The 15,981-nt window shown below is 34.8% G+C and overlaps 1 protein-coding gene across 5 annotated transcripts in view; it reads left to right on the top strand.

Annotated features, from left to right (window-relative positions):
• The window catches only part of MTERF3 (mitochondrial transcription termination factor 3), a 66,166-nt gene extending 50,283 nt beyond the window's left edge, over nucleotides 1-15,883 (top strand). For 4 of the 5 annotated variants that reach the window (XM_074200341.1, XM_074200339.1, XM_074200340.1 and 1 more), the window contains 4 exons: nucleotides 306-453; nucleotides 1,554-1,625; nucleotides 4,314-4,475; nucleotides 10,881-15,883. In XM_074200341.1, coding sequence (XP_074056442.1) covers nucleotides 306-453; nucleotides 1,554-1,625; nucleotides 4,314-4,475; nucleotides 10,881-11,075 — 577 coding nt within the window. In that variant the 3' untranslated portion in view covers nucleotides 11,076-15,883. The remainder of the gene's footprint in view (nucleotides 1-305; nucleotides 454-1,553; nucleotides 1,626-4,313; nucleotides 4,476-10,880) is intronic. The other variant, XM_074200338.1, reaches the window with a different exon arrangement.
• The last annotated feature ends 98 nt before the right edge of the window (nucleotides 15,884-15,981 follow it).

Raw genomic sequence — 15,981 nt, 5'->3', positions numbered from 1 at the left:
GGTACACTGATATTCCAATTAAGGAAAAAAATTAAGGGATTGAATAAAGCCAAAAAAGTTGGAGCTTTTTTGTCTTCACTTTGGTATTATTGTGGTACTTGTAGAATTAGGCCAGAATTTTTTGAGTTTTTTTTTTAATCTTGAATAACATTAAAATAGTTGCCACTTTATTTATACTCAGTGTTTCTATTCATTGAGTAAATGTTCATTATATTTTAAAGAATTAAATAAAACCACTATACTAACAGTAGATTTTCATTGATGATACATACATAAATATGTTTATATATATGTTTATCACCTAGGGTGGCTTACCTTGAATCAAAAAAGTTCAGTAAGACAGACATCTCAAGGATGATTGTTAATGCACCATACTTGCTGAGTTTTCCAGTGGATAGATTGGATAACAGATTGGGCTTTATCCAGAAAGAACTTGGACTGAATGTGCAAAAGGTAAAGGGAAAAAAATATTGAAATGTTAATATCAAGTATACATAGGAACCTGTCATGGTTTTACCTTTTTCTGGAGGCATTCTACTTATATGAATGTGTCAGTAAAATAGCTGATATTTTCTAGACAAGAATTAAATAATTCTCTGAGTCTATAGATGTTATTGGAGCTATTTAGACCATTCTGCTATACTGATTTTTAAATTTTGTCTACATGCAAATAATTTAATCTGTGTGTATATAGATATAGATATGTCTTGGCCTTTATATCTGAATCTCTCTCTGAATTTCTCACAGATAAACTAATTAATTAAATCACATTTAAATTGTTACTGATATCCAAGAGGGAAAAAATTATAATGATATTTATATGTACTAAGTATATGTTTAATAGCAAAACATTTAAAACTGTCCCAATGTCCAACAATAGAAAAATGGATAAGCAGCCTATGATTTCTTTAATCCATTGAATGCTATTAACTATCAAAAATGATTAAGCTATGCTGATGCTTAAGAATGTGTGTGTGTGTGTGTGTGTGTGTGTATAGAGAGAGAGTTTGGTAAAAAGATCAGACCCCAAATAATTGCTGATTATAATCATATTAGAATGGACCAAGTACATCAAGTTTAAACTCCCAGACTCATTTCCAAATGAATTATACTCAGAGTTAGAAGAGATCTAAAGTTTATACTTTTTTCCATAAAAAGCATCTTTACAATATAACCAACACATGATCTCCTAGCCCTTGCTTGAAGACTTCCAGTGAGGGGGGACATAATACCATCTTTGGACCTTTCCCATATGTCATGCCACTCTCCCTGTCTTCTTCCATATCTGAACATGTGTGCTCTCCCAGTTAGATTGGAAGCTCCTTGAGAATAGGATGTGTTCTTAGCACCATGATAACATAGTAAATGCTAAATATATGCTATTTCATTGCAAAGTTTTCTTAGGAGATTACTTTTCTATAAGTTTATTAAGTTCATAATAATTTCAGTAGTTTTAAATGTCATTGTTCATCCTAGGAAAAAAGGCTGGTTTTTTAAAAACTGGCTGAATTTTTATGTATTGTGATAATGGATTATTTTGTTTCTCACTCTAGACCAGAGATCTAGTTATTCGTCTTCCGAGACTATTAACTGGAAGTCTTGAGCCTGTGAAAGAAAATATGAAGGTATGAATTTTTTCTCATATTTTTTTCAAATATATAGCCTTTACCCGAAATTATTTTCTTTTAAAGGAGTCATTTGTAGTCTTCTTTAGGTACAACAGAGTCTTTTGAAACTTTATATTTTTAAGTTTTTAAAGTTTTTAATATTTTTAAAGTAATTGTAGCTTCTGGAGAAGTATTTCTGAAAGGATAGTTTTGTTTCAACTTGACCTCAAATCCCAGGCTGCCATTAGCATCTGGGAGCCCTCCTTAAATGGAGGTTCTAGAAAGAACCATCCAGTCATATGGAGAATCCATAGAAATTGAGCGTGCTTACAATGTGTGGGTTCTGTGCCCTGAGCATAGCATTGGGATGAAATGCTGTGGCATGGTAATTGAATTCCAGAATTCAGCCTGGAGAGAAATGAGCAAGAGACCAGAATTCAACCTGGAGAAAAATGAGCACGAGACCTGATTGACTCTGTTCTGACACTCTGAGTAACCTAGATTTCTTTGTCAGACACCTCATTTTTCTCTAGAAAACTGACCTTTGCTTCTCTTGTGTCTTGAGACACAGTGGACTTGGAGGAAAAGTCATCATACTCTTTGATCTTGACTGCTATTAAGATACCCTTTATCTGCCACCAACTCAACAGTACTTCTCCTGGGAGCTTCATTTGATCAGTTTATATCACCCCATTCAGTGTGGCAGTCTGCTGGCATCCAGCTTTTTTCCATCCTTCTCAAGGAGATAAGCACCCAGCTCACCACTTCCTCAATCTAGCAATTCATTCCCTTGTTCTTGATGACTTCCAATATTCCATCAATCAATCAAAAAGTGATTATCATGCATCTTCTAGGTGCTAGGCATTATGCTGTCTGTTGGAGATACTAAAAACTCACTGTGAAATAGGGCTTGTCTTAAGAATTTTATCTAGAGCAAGTAATATGGACACACACACACACACACATATAGGCATATACAAAATAGATAAAATTTGGGGAGAAGGGCCTTAACATCTGGAGGTCTCAGGAAAAGCTTAATGTAAATAATAATAAAGAGCAAAATGAGCAGAATCAAAAGAATGATGTATTTAGTAAACAGCAATATTGTTTTTTTTTCAAAGTGATTAAAATGGTTTTTATTTAGATCTCTTAACAAAATGGTACACCTCTCTCATGATGGGAGAGAGGGGCCAGCAATATTGTTTTAAGATTAGCTTTGAGTAAATAAGTCATTTTGACTATTATAAATAACTAGATTAATGACATTGGACATATGAAGAAAGTGCTATCCAGAATTTGATAAATAGAAGTATGTGTAGAAAAATTTTATGTGTAGGGATGGAGGGAGGGTAGAAAGAAAGAAAAAAGAAATTTATGGTGATTTTATTATATGTTTTAAGGGAATAGAAAGTTGTAGATAATAGGTTTGCAGTTTTGTGCACAATCTTTTTTTTTTATTCTATGGAAATGCTTGTTTTATTCCATAAATTAAAAATAAAATCAATTCTAAAGGACAATAAATAGCACTTTGTGGTTTAGAGTGATTTACTAATATTGTCTCATTTGATACAACAATTTAGCAATATATTTACTGTTCCACTGAACTGAGCTAAGTCTTAAAGTAAACTAGAGAGTCTAAAGGGAAGTGGAGGTGAGGGTGAAGATAAGCATAAGAAGTAATTGTATTTTGGGCACAGGAGAAAGCAAATGCAAAGACATGGATATGGGAGATTTTTGTTTTGTCTGAGGAACAAGGCCAGTTTAAGTAAAACATAATATGTATATGTGAAAAGAAGTAGTATATAATAATCCTGGAAAGGTAGATCAGGACCAGGTTGTACAGGGCTTTATATATCAAACAGGAATTTCTATTTGATTCTTTATTAAAAATTTTATTATTTAAGCAATGGGGTTAAGAGTGACTTGTCCAAGGTCACGCAGCTAGGCAATTATTAAGTGTCTGAGGTCAGATTTGAACTCAAGTCCTTTATCGGCTGTGCTACCTAGCTGTCCCCTAATTTGATTCTTGATAAAGAGCCACTGGAATTTTTTGCATGGGGGTTCAGGACATTGGGGGTTCAGAGAAGTGAGGTTGGTAATTGCTTAGAAGATGAATCAAAGTGGGAAGAGACTGGAGATTAGGACAGTATTTTAGTAATTCAGGCCAAGAGATCATGAGGTCCAAACTAGGTAAATGACTCTGTGAGTGAACAGAAGGAATCAGATGTGAAAGATGTTATGAAGGGAGAAATGACAGGCTTTGGCTACTTTTAGGGTAGGTGGAATGAGTAAGAGTGAGGAATTGAAGATGACACCCAGGTTTTTACTTGCAAAGTGCTTTACTTGTTATCTCAATTCAAGGGTAAATGGGAGGTAGGTACTATTTTTATCTACATTTTAAACCTGAGGAAACTGAAGTAGACAAAGGTTAAGTGATTACCCAAGGTCAATTAGCAAGCAAATATCTGAGACCAGATTTGAACTGGAGTCAGCCCTAACTCCAGGTCCAGTGCATCATTGTCAATGAGAGAGGTTCAGAGGAACTTTGTCCTGAAGTAAAACTTCTATCCCACTGGGGGTCAGAGTAACTTTCCACAAAAGTCTAAATGCTTTGTTTACGATCAGTATAGATTGAGATGTCATTTCTTAACTTAATCCAGAATTATATGTAATTTGTTTTTGTTTTTTATGTATGGGTTTTCTTAGGTCTACCAACTTCAACTTGGCTTTAAACACAATGAAATTCAGCACATGGTGACCAGAATCCCAAAGATTTTAACTGCAAGCAAAAGGAAACTAACAGACACATTTGACTATGTGCACAATGTGATGAACATTCCTCATCATATTATTGTCAAATTCCCACAGGTAATTCATATAAAACTTCTCTGAAAAAGTTTTTATAATTTTTCATCTTTAAATGCATTCAGAGCTAGTAATTTTGTACCAGTATGGGTAAGTATATAACTTATCATGAATTCATTGGGCACTGGAGTTGAGTCTAAATGTAAATCTGTGCTGGCAGTTTTTCTTTCCTTTGGGACCAAGCGTAGTCATTTTCCCCTAGTATTCAGTTTCAGTTTTATTATTTACATTACTCTCATTGTATAGGTATACAATCTTATATACTATAAAATGTACTATCTGATTTTTATGGTCCTTCTTACTTCACTTCCATCAGTTCATACACTTCTTCCCAGGCTTCTCTTATTTGCATTATATTCATGATTTCATAGAGCAACTTAATATTCTAATACTTCATCTACCACAACTTGATTAGCTATTTTTCAATTCATAAGGAATTTTAAGATTTCATTTGTTGTGTGATCTCATCTGCCCAAATCCATATAAAAGGAGCCATATTCTAACAGGAGCTTGAGCTTGATTCTTTTCAAACTGTGTTGCTCTATTCCAAAATAATTATGCTCCAAGAAGAATTAAGGTTTCCTTGATATTTAAAAGTGAGGGAAGGAATGTAATTTTAGGAGCCCCTTGTTACTTTCTCCTAAACTTCATTAATTATTCTTCCTTCTTCGTTTTGTGCCATGTAGGATGACAAAAATTAACATGAGCCTATGAAATAAATTACTTTTGAAAAACAAGATTGCATTAGGACAAGTCTCTTCAAAAATTCTTGAATATTTATTTACTGATGTCTAAATTCTTTTACCTAAAGGTTAGACTTCTGCCACTAATATCTTCTTTGTTGATTTATCTATTTATATTCAACATCTTTAACTGAATTTTCTTCATTCTTATGTCTCTGATAATTTCATTTTTTTCCCTTTATTGTTCATGTTCTGAATTTCCTCTGATTGCAATGTCCTTTGGGGTTGGATTTCAAAGTGTTCCAGTTACCTCCCACACTGGGCAGTTCACAATTTACCAGCCTTGGTCTCTGCCTAGAGGTCAGATCTGGTCCCAGCTGGATTCTGAGCTCTATTCCTAAGGCTTAGAGCAGTGCCACAGAGGCACATTTTTATCCTGCCCCTTCTCCCTGCTGTTCTCCATTCCCTGGCTAAGCTCTCTTGTGGCATAAAACTTTGCTATGATATTGTTATAGCCTAAGCAAGTTTTGCTGTTTGTTTGGAGCTCTGAGTGGCATGGGGAATAGGGGAGGAGTTTTAGGTTTCAGAGGTTTTTGTTGACTTGTGCAGCTGGGAGAGAACTGGGCTGTGGGAGAGAAGATGCTGAGTGAGAGAGTTAGGGGTTATGGATTTTACTATATTATTAGTTCATTGGGTTTTTACATTTTTGGGGTTTTGGTGTCCTAGCTCATGGTAAAAAATGAAACTTCTTTTAAGTCTTACACATAATTCCTATTTTGGAGAAACTTGAGAGTTCATAAGGATTAATGAAAATTGAATTATAAATTGTTGATCACCTGACTCCTCCTTCCCAGATTGTTGTTTCTAATTACAAGTCAGAACTTCACAGACTGTCATTGTTGGATAGGAGCTCAGGGTCATTTTATCTTTCTCCCATCCCTCACCCCTTATATCCCTTATATACCGTACCTCACAAGTGGGCATCCAAACTTTTTCTTGAAAACTTCCAGTGAAGGAGAAGTCATGACCTCTTAGGCTATTCCACTGCTGAATACTTCTAATTGTTATGAAGTTTTTCTTTGCATTATCTCAGGGACAAAGCTAAATAAATTTATCCCTGTTTCTGGGTGGTTACACTTAAGATCTTTGAAGGCAGCTATCATTTTTCCTCAAGTCTTGGCTTCTCCAGGATAAATTTCTTTCATTTGATTCTCATATAGCATGATGTTAGCCTTTCATCACTCTAGTTACTTTTCTTTGGATACTTGCATCTTATCAATATCTTTCCTAGAATGTGACATTCAGAACTTATCACAATTTTTTAGACATCATCTGACTAGGCAAATTATAGTGGGACTATCAGTTCTCTGGTCCTGGCTGCTATACCTCACTTATAATATCCTAAGATTGCATTAGCTTTTATGGCTGCCATGTGTCTACTCAGGTTGATGCTTTGAACTTACAGTCCATTTAAACTTATATGCAACTAATCCCTAACATATCCCTAGCTTGTTTTCTATTAAATGGAAATATTTTTCAAATGGATATGCAAATAGCATATAAATATGTGCCTATTCTCTCCCACTCTGATTAGTCTACCTCAGAAGCAGCTGTGTAGTGGTTTTCAAGCCCAAAACAAATTCAGTAGGAAAAATAGATGATGTAGAACTGATTTCATGATGGAAGAACTTTGACTTCAGCATGTAATGATTGCATCTCCAACTCTAGTGTATCTTCACACATCCCTCCTTCCTCTTCTCCTTTCCCTTCCCTTAATATTTCAGACAAGTTGTCAAGTTCAGGTTTGGAACTACAGAAGTCACCAGGATTTTCTCCAGAGGTTTATTGAGGATGAATTGATATCCCCTGTAGCATTTACACAGTAGTGAAATAATCTTTTTTTAGCCTCTAGAACAGGATTCTTGGCTTTTTCTTTGCATCATTGAACCCTTTGGTATTCTGGGAAACCTGGGAAATCTTCTCAAAATATTATTTCTAAATAAAATCAATACAAAATACAAAAATGTATAGAATTACAAAGAAAATAAATTATTGAAATAAAGATGAATTTTCTCCCCCCCCCCCCAATCTATCCATAGACTCCCTGAAGAGGCTGTGGACCCTAGGTTAAGAACTTATGCCCAAAAGGGCACTTGAGTATCACAATTCAGCCTGTCCTAAAAAGTAGCTTGGGACTGAAGATGTGCTGAGGATTAGGGGGTTTCCACTTGTTCAAGGAAATAGAGTGAGGTCAGAATCATTCTGCAACCTGTGCCCTGTCCAAATGGACTGAATTGTTACCAGTAATTTGAATGTTCACAAGTATTTTTTAATGACCAACCATTATATTGTAGGTCCTTCAATCCATTTCATGTGATAATTAATTGAAGGAACTTGGAATGTTTAATGTGGAGAAAAGAAGACTCATGAGAGGCATCATAGTTATTTATATTCAGTTACCTGAGAAGTTACTATGTGAATGAAAGATGAAGCTTGTTCTTTTAGATGCCTGAATGCAGAACTAGGAGAAAAGTGTAGAAATGGTAAAGAGATCTCTTTTGACTTGGTGTCAGGAAAACCTTCCCAAGAATTAGAATTGTCCTGATGTAGAATAGGCTGCCTCCCCTTGCCTCCCAACCAAAGTCTTCAGGCAGAGATAGGGTATTCCTTTTAGGACATGAGTTAATCTAGATGGCTACCAATGCTCTTCCACCTCTGAAATTCTATATTTCTATAATTAGAATATCAAAGATGGGTTTTTATTTCTGTGATAATGGCAGGGTGACCCCTGGTGGTCAGTGAACTCTAGGGGAATTTTTTTAAATGAAGCCTTTGCTCTTACTAGATTAGATGATACATTAATCATTTTAGTAATTACTTAATAACTGTATCCTATACCTATGGAAATCAAAGTTTGTTCATAGATCATGTTATGACTTTTAAAATGTTGTTCTACTTTGAAAGCTGGTTATCAAGATGATTGTGGTTCTGCCTATTATGAAATGTGCTCAGTTTGTAGGACTACAAATCATTGTCAATTCTGGAAATTCAGTCATAACTGAAAAATTCAACTGTGTTCTTTTCTACTTCTTATATACTCACAAATAATAGCTGTGGGGTAATTGAATTTTTTCTGCCCAGATATAATTATCAGACACTATTAAATAGCCCAGCCTGCTTTTCTGTAGGCATGCTGGTACTAGTCAGAGTAGAAAACTTGTTCACAAGGGAAGCAAGTATACACCCACATTGAGATGGAATCATTACATTCTTGGGGGGAGTATAATTCTCAAAACATTTTAGAAGACGATTTTTACTTTTAATTTTCTTTTCAAATAGGTCACTGTTTTCATTTACAGATGGGGAAATTAGAATCAAATTATGCAGCCTAAATAGTTGTCAAAATTTGAATTTGAAGACTTTTCCTTGTTTATAATCTTTTGACTAATGAGCTTTTATCCACAACCTTGTAGTTTCTAATTCTATGCATTAAATTTCTAATATCTATCCATATCTACCTTCATTTAATTCTTGGCAGTCAGTAAATATTAACACATAACCTGTGCTTCTGACAATTGTGTCTTGAAATTGTTAAGTTTTTAAGAAATATTTTAAGAGGGCAGCTAGATGGCAGTGGGTTTTAAGGAAGATATTTTAGTTACCATCCACTGCATAAGAAATAGGAACTATTGTTTATATTTCGGTGTTTATGACTGGCTATGACCAAAATTGAAAGATAATGAGCATTCTACTGGAGATGAGTCTCTTAGGGCTTAGACTATTCTTCAGAAATCAGATATAAAACTGTTGCTCCTACAGTTTTGAAGCTTTTCATAATATGGTAAAACCTGATGGAACTTGAATTTCCTTTTAGGATCTAGATATCCACTCTTCATACCATAATAAATTGAAGAGAGTAAGCCTATATGAATGCCATCTTTGGTGGCATCTTTGCTGAGATCATCACTCCATTTATATATTTAAAGATAATATATTTCTAAAGTAATATATAGACATTTTAAATGAAAAGTGCTAATTAAAAAATACTATAATTGTGAATTTATTCTTTTCTGTCAGGCTGGTTTTTCCATAATACTCTTCTAAGGACAAGGTAGAACATAGTCGTGGTTGTACAAATATACCTCTAACCAACTTGAGGAAATCTTTTACTTTGCAAGCCTACAGAATTTGATTGTCATTGAATATATTCATTTCTCAGAGGTTCTTTGGTAATAATGGAAGTGGTATTTGCACTACTCTTTGTCCTCCCTGGTAGACATTGTGGGATCCTAAAATGTGTTGTGGGTTATCCTTAGAGCCTTAATTATAAATTTTCACCTAACCTTATTGCAACTGGCAGCACCACAGAAGCTGAAAATGGCAAGCTGTCTTCAGCAATTGTGTGGTAGCCAAAGAAAAGTTGTCATTACTCCCACAAACCACTATGCAAATTTAGTTCTTTTTCAAACTCATGTTTTGTGTAAAGAGCTTTTATCTGCAGCCTTGTTGTTTCTAATTCTGTGCATTACATCTTTAATATCTACTTCCATGTCTATGTCATTTAATCCTTGGCAGTCAGTAGATATTAATAACCTGTGCTTCTTACAAAATATTTTTGGCATAAGACTATTACTGTCCTTTAGATTAATGCCAAAATAATTGTAAATTCATAGATTTAGAACTGGAAGAGACTTTAATGGTCACATAATCCAATTCCTGTATTTTGTAGCTTAGAAAATAGGTCTTCTCTAAGTGACTTAGCTTAGTAAGGTCACACAGGTCATAAGTAGCAGAACTAAGAACACAGATCTGTACATCTCACTCTTTTCCCACCATATTGACAATTTAAAAAAATGCTCTTTTTAAACTTTATAAAAAATAAAAGTTATTTTATTTCACCAAATAATTTGACTACCTAATTGTAGCTTTTTTTCCAGTGAGGAAATTAATTTGTAAGTCAAGCAATATTAACTCTATATATCATGCTTTAAGATTTACTAATAAAGGCTTTCATTAAAACCAATCCTGGGACATGGAAGCTACCAGTATTACTATCTCCATTTTGCATAAAACTGAGGTCATAGAAGTTAAACTTACTGACCCTTGTTTTATAAATGGCACAATTGAGAATGGAACCTAGATCTTTTGTAACTGGCATTGATTAACCAAACTAGAAAACTGACAACTTTGCAAACATTCTGTTTTTGCCAAACATGTCAAAAGATTTATGTGCTCAGTATTCTCTATATTGGGAATGGTATTTCTAGATACTATATATTAAATACAGTAAGCATTAAGAACAATTTATTGCAAGTATTACTATGTTTGCATATATACATATATATATATATATACATATATATATATATATATATATGTATATATATATATATATATAAATAACATATCTTGATGCATAGTGCCTCCTTTTGGGTAAGAGTTGTCTCTTTCAAATTCGCTAATTTAGGAGTATATGTTTATTCTAGTAGGACCAATTGCTAAAAAAAAGGAAAATAAAAATTCTTGTTTTGGAGTTAGCCTTAGGACCATGGCACATTCTATTAATCGTCCACGCTTGTGACACTTCTTCATACTTTTAGGACAGATTTGGTTTTTTAAATAGCCCAAATTTGAAACAAAGTAAATGGGTAATCAAGTTTAATATTACTGTTGAGTCTAAAGATGGTATGATGTAATTCAGTTCCTTTTTTTTTTCTTTTTCTAGGTGTTCAATTCAAAGCTGCTAAAAATCAAAGAAAGACATTTATTTCTTACCTTCTTAGGAAAAGCACAATATGATCCCCAAAAACCCAATTACATCTCTTTGGACAGACTAGTATCTATTCCTGATGAAGTATTTTGTAAAGAGGTTGCTAAAGCCTCATTACAGGACTTTGAAACATTCTTAAAAACTCTTTAGCTGCTATTGAATGGAAAGGGATTAATTTTAAATCTATTAATTTTTTTGTTAATCAGTTTATGTTTTGTATAAATAATTTTGTCTTAATAGATTTGAATAAATGATTTGTTTAATATTATGGGAAGACTTTTTCCTTTCAAACCTTAACTTAATTTTAATTCATTTTCTTGAGCATAAATGATCAGACAAAATAAGAGCTTTGAAAGTAACATGGTGAGTTTATTATATACTTTAAAAGAACAAGCTGTTAAAGAGTTGAAATTTCATGTACAATTCTCTATTCAATTGTGTATATATGTAAATGCCCATTTTAATTCATGTTTTTAAAACAATTTTTTAAAATTGTAATCTCATTAATTTCAAAGTTTTCTCCAGTGATGCAGATTGTAACTTAATTCATGTCTGCCCATCCTTGTACTGGTTCACCTGAAATTTCACCACAGGAGTTCCAACTACCATATTCATGCATTATTTGATTTAGTACTAGTAAAGCCCTCAGCATTCCACTTGTTTTCCATGAATTTGAACCCTGCCTCAGACACTTGCTAGTGATGTAACACAGACAAGTCACTTAATATTCTCAACCTAGGTTTCTTTATATGTTAAATGTAGAAAATTATAGCATTCAACTCACATAGTTGTTGCAGGGAACAAATGAGGTAACATGTAGAACAGTTTGGACAACTTAAAAGTGCTCTATGAATTCTAGCTCTTCCTGCCACATCATTTTTTCCTATTACAAATTTGATGATGCTTTTCTCCTCTCAGTTTTTTGTTGATTAGAGATGCAGTCCATTCACATTGCCCCATGTACTTCTCCATTCTTTAGTTCATTCTTTGGAGCTATTGAAGTTCCACATCTCATTGTAACAGAAAATGGTAGATTGCTAAGAAGGGCCTTGACCTCTATGAAAAGTTTGTATTCTTTAAAACGGAGGAGGAATAAAAAGAGAAAGGGAATAAGCATTTATATGTCACCTATAATTGATTTCATTTAATCTTCACACAGCACTGTTCATTTTACAGTTAAAGGAACTGAAGCAAGCAGGTTAAGTGACTTGATCAGGGTTTCAGAGATTGTCTGAAGCTGATATGAAAACTCGTGTCTTGCCAACTCCAAACCTGGTACTCTATCTACTGTGCCACTAACTGCCTAAGAGACACATATCAATAAAATATTTTAAAATTAAAAAAGCTTGGAAGATAAAGAGGATAACTTTAACACCGCCATGTTAAATTTTACATATAATACCTATATTAAATTTTACATAGCAAATTGACAGGTCTATATACAACTCCTCTTTTTGTTCTTTGTATAGGTAATTATTCATGTTGATGTTTCTTGTTGTTCAACCATTTTTAAGTCGAGTCAGACTCTCTCTGACCCCATCTAGGACTTTCTTGACAAAGGTACTGAAGTGGTTTATCATTTCCTTTTCTACCTCATTTTACAGATGAGGCAGAAGTGTCTGTTTACTTATGTATGCTTCACTGGAGCCTCATGTTTGAAGATCATTATTTTCTGTTCAGTTCTGGTTGTTTCATAGGAAAGTTTGAAAGTACTCTATTTCATGGAATGTCCATCTTTCCCCTGAAAGAGTATGTTCAATATTGCTGGGTTGTTCTTTGTTGTAATCCAAACTCTTCTGCCTTCCAGAGTATTTATCATATACCTTGTCTAAATATGCTCCTTCCAACTGCCCTAAGGAATGAGAAAGATCATATGAGTTATTAGAATCATCTTTCCTTGCAGGAATATAAGTCCCTTATGATTTGTCTTATTTACTTTTTTTATACTTCATATGAATCTTATATTTGAAGATCACATTTTCTATTTAACTTTGGTAGTTTCATCAGGAGAATTTGAAAGTCCCCTAATTCATTGAATATACAACTTTTCCTCTGAAAGGAAACTACTCACTTTTGCTGAGTAGTTGATTCTTGGTGTAATCCAAGCTCTTTTGCCTTCCAGAATATCATATTCTAAGACCTATGATCCCTTAATGTAGAAACTGTTAAACTTGTGTTATCCTGACAGTTGCTCTATGATATTTGAATTGTTTCTTTCAGGCTATTTGCAATATTTTTTTCCTTGACTTGGGAGCTTTGAAATTCAACTATAATATTTCTGACAGTTTTTATTTTGGGATCTCTTTTAGAAGGTGATTGATGGATTGTTTCAATGCCTATTTTACCCTCCGCTTCTAAAATATATGACAGTTTTCTTTGGTAATTTCTTGAAAGATGATATCTAGGAATAATATTTGGCAACTGACTTGGATATGTGAAGTGAGCAAGAGAGAAGAATCAGGGATGACACTGAAGTTGGGAGCCTGGGTGACTGAAAGGATGGCATTGCCATCAACAGTAACAGGAAAGTTCAAAATAAGTGAAGCTTGATGAGAAAAGTTGTTTGTAAATGATGAGTATGAGATACCATCTGGTTCAAAATGTTCAATAGACAATTGGTGATGCAGGATAGGAGCTCCTCAGACACTAGAGTTGCATATAAAGCTCTAGGAATCATTTGCATTGAAGTGAATTAATGAGATCACCTAGTAATAGAGAATTCTCTTTTATAACAGATCTTTGGGGGACAGTCAAGGTTAGAAGGTATGACATGGATGAAGATCTAGAAAAAGAGACTGAGAAGCAGTGATCAGATGAGACTAAGAAAGTAATGACAGCAAGAGAAACTCAGAGAGGAGAAAGTACCTAGGGGGAGAAGGTATTTTGTCAACAATGTCAGCTTTGTAAAGCTCAAGAAGGACAAGGATTGAGAAAATGCCATTAGATTTTTCTCAAGCTAGCTTTGGTAAATTTAGAAAGAGCAATTTCAACTGAATGATGAAGTTGGGAACTAGGCTGTAGACTTGTAAATGGTTTATAAGAGAAAAAGAGATGAAGTGGAGATAACCTAGCATAGACATCATTCTCAAGGAATTTGACTGAAAAAGTAAAATTAGGACCTAGTGAAAGTTTTTTTTAAGGACAGGAGAAATGTGGGCTTACAGGAAGCAGGAAGGGAGCCAGGGGATAGAAAGAGATGGGAAATTAGAGTGGAAGCAGTCTGCTGGAGAAGATGAGGAGGAGAGGAATTACTGAGGAATGAAGAGTGGTTGGAAATCACAAAGGTTACTTTAAGAGATGAGTGGAGGAGAAACATAAGTTTGAAAAGAGAGACATGAGATGAGAGGAAACAAGGGAGCTGCTCTTGGTGAATATTCTTAATTTTTTTAGATTAAAAATGAGTCCAGATCCTGTTTCTATTTGTATAAGTCCTCCTGGCCAAGTCCAAAGAAAAAATCTCTCCAGGGCTTTTAAAAAGAATTTAATTATTTTAAAGTTGACTTTTAAGTGAATACAGAAAAGCCTAGACATATGAATTATTGCAAAGTGAAATAGATAACTAAAATGTCTACAACAAGATAAATAGAACAAACTAACCACAAGCACATTGAAGTGAATGAAAACTATTAAAATACACTTTGACCCACAAAAATGAGAGATAATAAGATATCCCTGCTGTTTTCAAGAAGTGGGGGGGTACATGAGTAACATTTCTTATAGAGTGTTTTTTCATTACTGAATTTTTTTTTCCTCTTGTCCCTATTTTTTTTCCCTTTGTTTTAAAAATGGATTGCTGGGAGGATAGAAAAATGTAGGAGCTATACAAACAAAAGATATCAATAAAATTTTTAAAAAATTTTATTTAAGTGGAAACCTTCAACAACTATGTGTTTCCTATTCCCCCAGTTTAGAGAAATGGGACTTTTTTTGATGGTTTTACTTGCCAGAGAATCCTTTTGAATTTCAGTAACTGGCGGAAACAGGACTGGAGAAAGTTTTGAGACACCATCTTCCCAGATTTTGCTTCTGTATAAGGCTGCCTATAACTAGTTTTTTATTCAGTTCTGTACACGATATTTTAAAAAGAACATTAACAAGATATGGCATAAACTAAGTTGAGCAGCCTTATCAACCCAACGAAAACCTTATAAGGGTTTGTTAAAGCAATTGGGTCAAGAGAAAAAGGAGGCTATAGGCTGTCTCCCAGTATTTCCAACAACTAATTGTGCCCTATGCAAGAAGAGCCAGTCAGATTCACTAGAGGGCAGAATTTAGGAACAGAGGGTGAAAGTTATAGAAAGGAAGGCTTAAACTTACTTTGCTTGTACTTTTTAAGGCTATCTCCCTCTCTCATGAACTGCAGTGGGCCATTTTTGGGGCCAGATGGAATGGAAGTTTTAACCTGTTCATTTCTGACCTGAGCCATCCTGTTGGCTCTAGAACTATATAGCTCAGACCCCCCAGCTCATGATCCACTAGGCACAGCCTTCCCCAGTACCAGGGATTACAGGCATGAGCCTCTGCCTAAATTTATTTTTAAGGAAGAACCTGACTGGAAATTACAACTACCTAAAAATGGAATGGGACTGGGAAAAGCCCCTTTCCTGCAAGTCTTCAGACAGAAGCTGGATGCATGCACTTGTCTGACTTGTAGGGGGGATTCTTGTTCCTATGTTTATGACTTCTTAACAAGATTGTAGGTTCATTCAAAGAAAAGTCGTCTTCCTTTAGGGGGAAAAAACTATTTCCCCCCCTATTTTTCTTCTAAACAGGCAGAGGCGGGCAACCCATTCAAAGTGCTATTTCAGATGGCTTTCCCTCCCAACCGAGTGGACTGCGGACTGCCCCATCCGACGCGCTTAATTGAATCTCAATGCCCTTTCCCCCATCCCTTTCTTAGCGCTGTGGTGAAGGCGCCAGCCGGGCTCCCTCACGGGTAGACAGCCAGCGCACCCCCGTTCCCATTCAGATGGCATGGTCCGCTCATGCCCCGCCGCCCCCCGAGCCCGAGCCGGTGGGCGCTGCGCCTCTGAACCCAGCGGGCCGCGGGGTCTGG

Source organism: Macrotis lagotis, chromosome X, assembly GCF_037893015.1.
Source record: "Macrotis lagotis isolate mMagLag1 chromosome X, bilby.v1.9.chrom.fasta, whole genome shotgun sequence".
Classification (NCBI taxonomy): Eukaryota; Metazoa; Chordata; class Mammalia; order Peramelemorphia; family Peramelidae; genus Macrotis; species Macrotis lagotis.
Note: the sequence above shows the minus strand (reverse complement) of the source record. Positions and strands in the feature narration are given on the sequence as shown.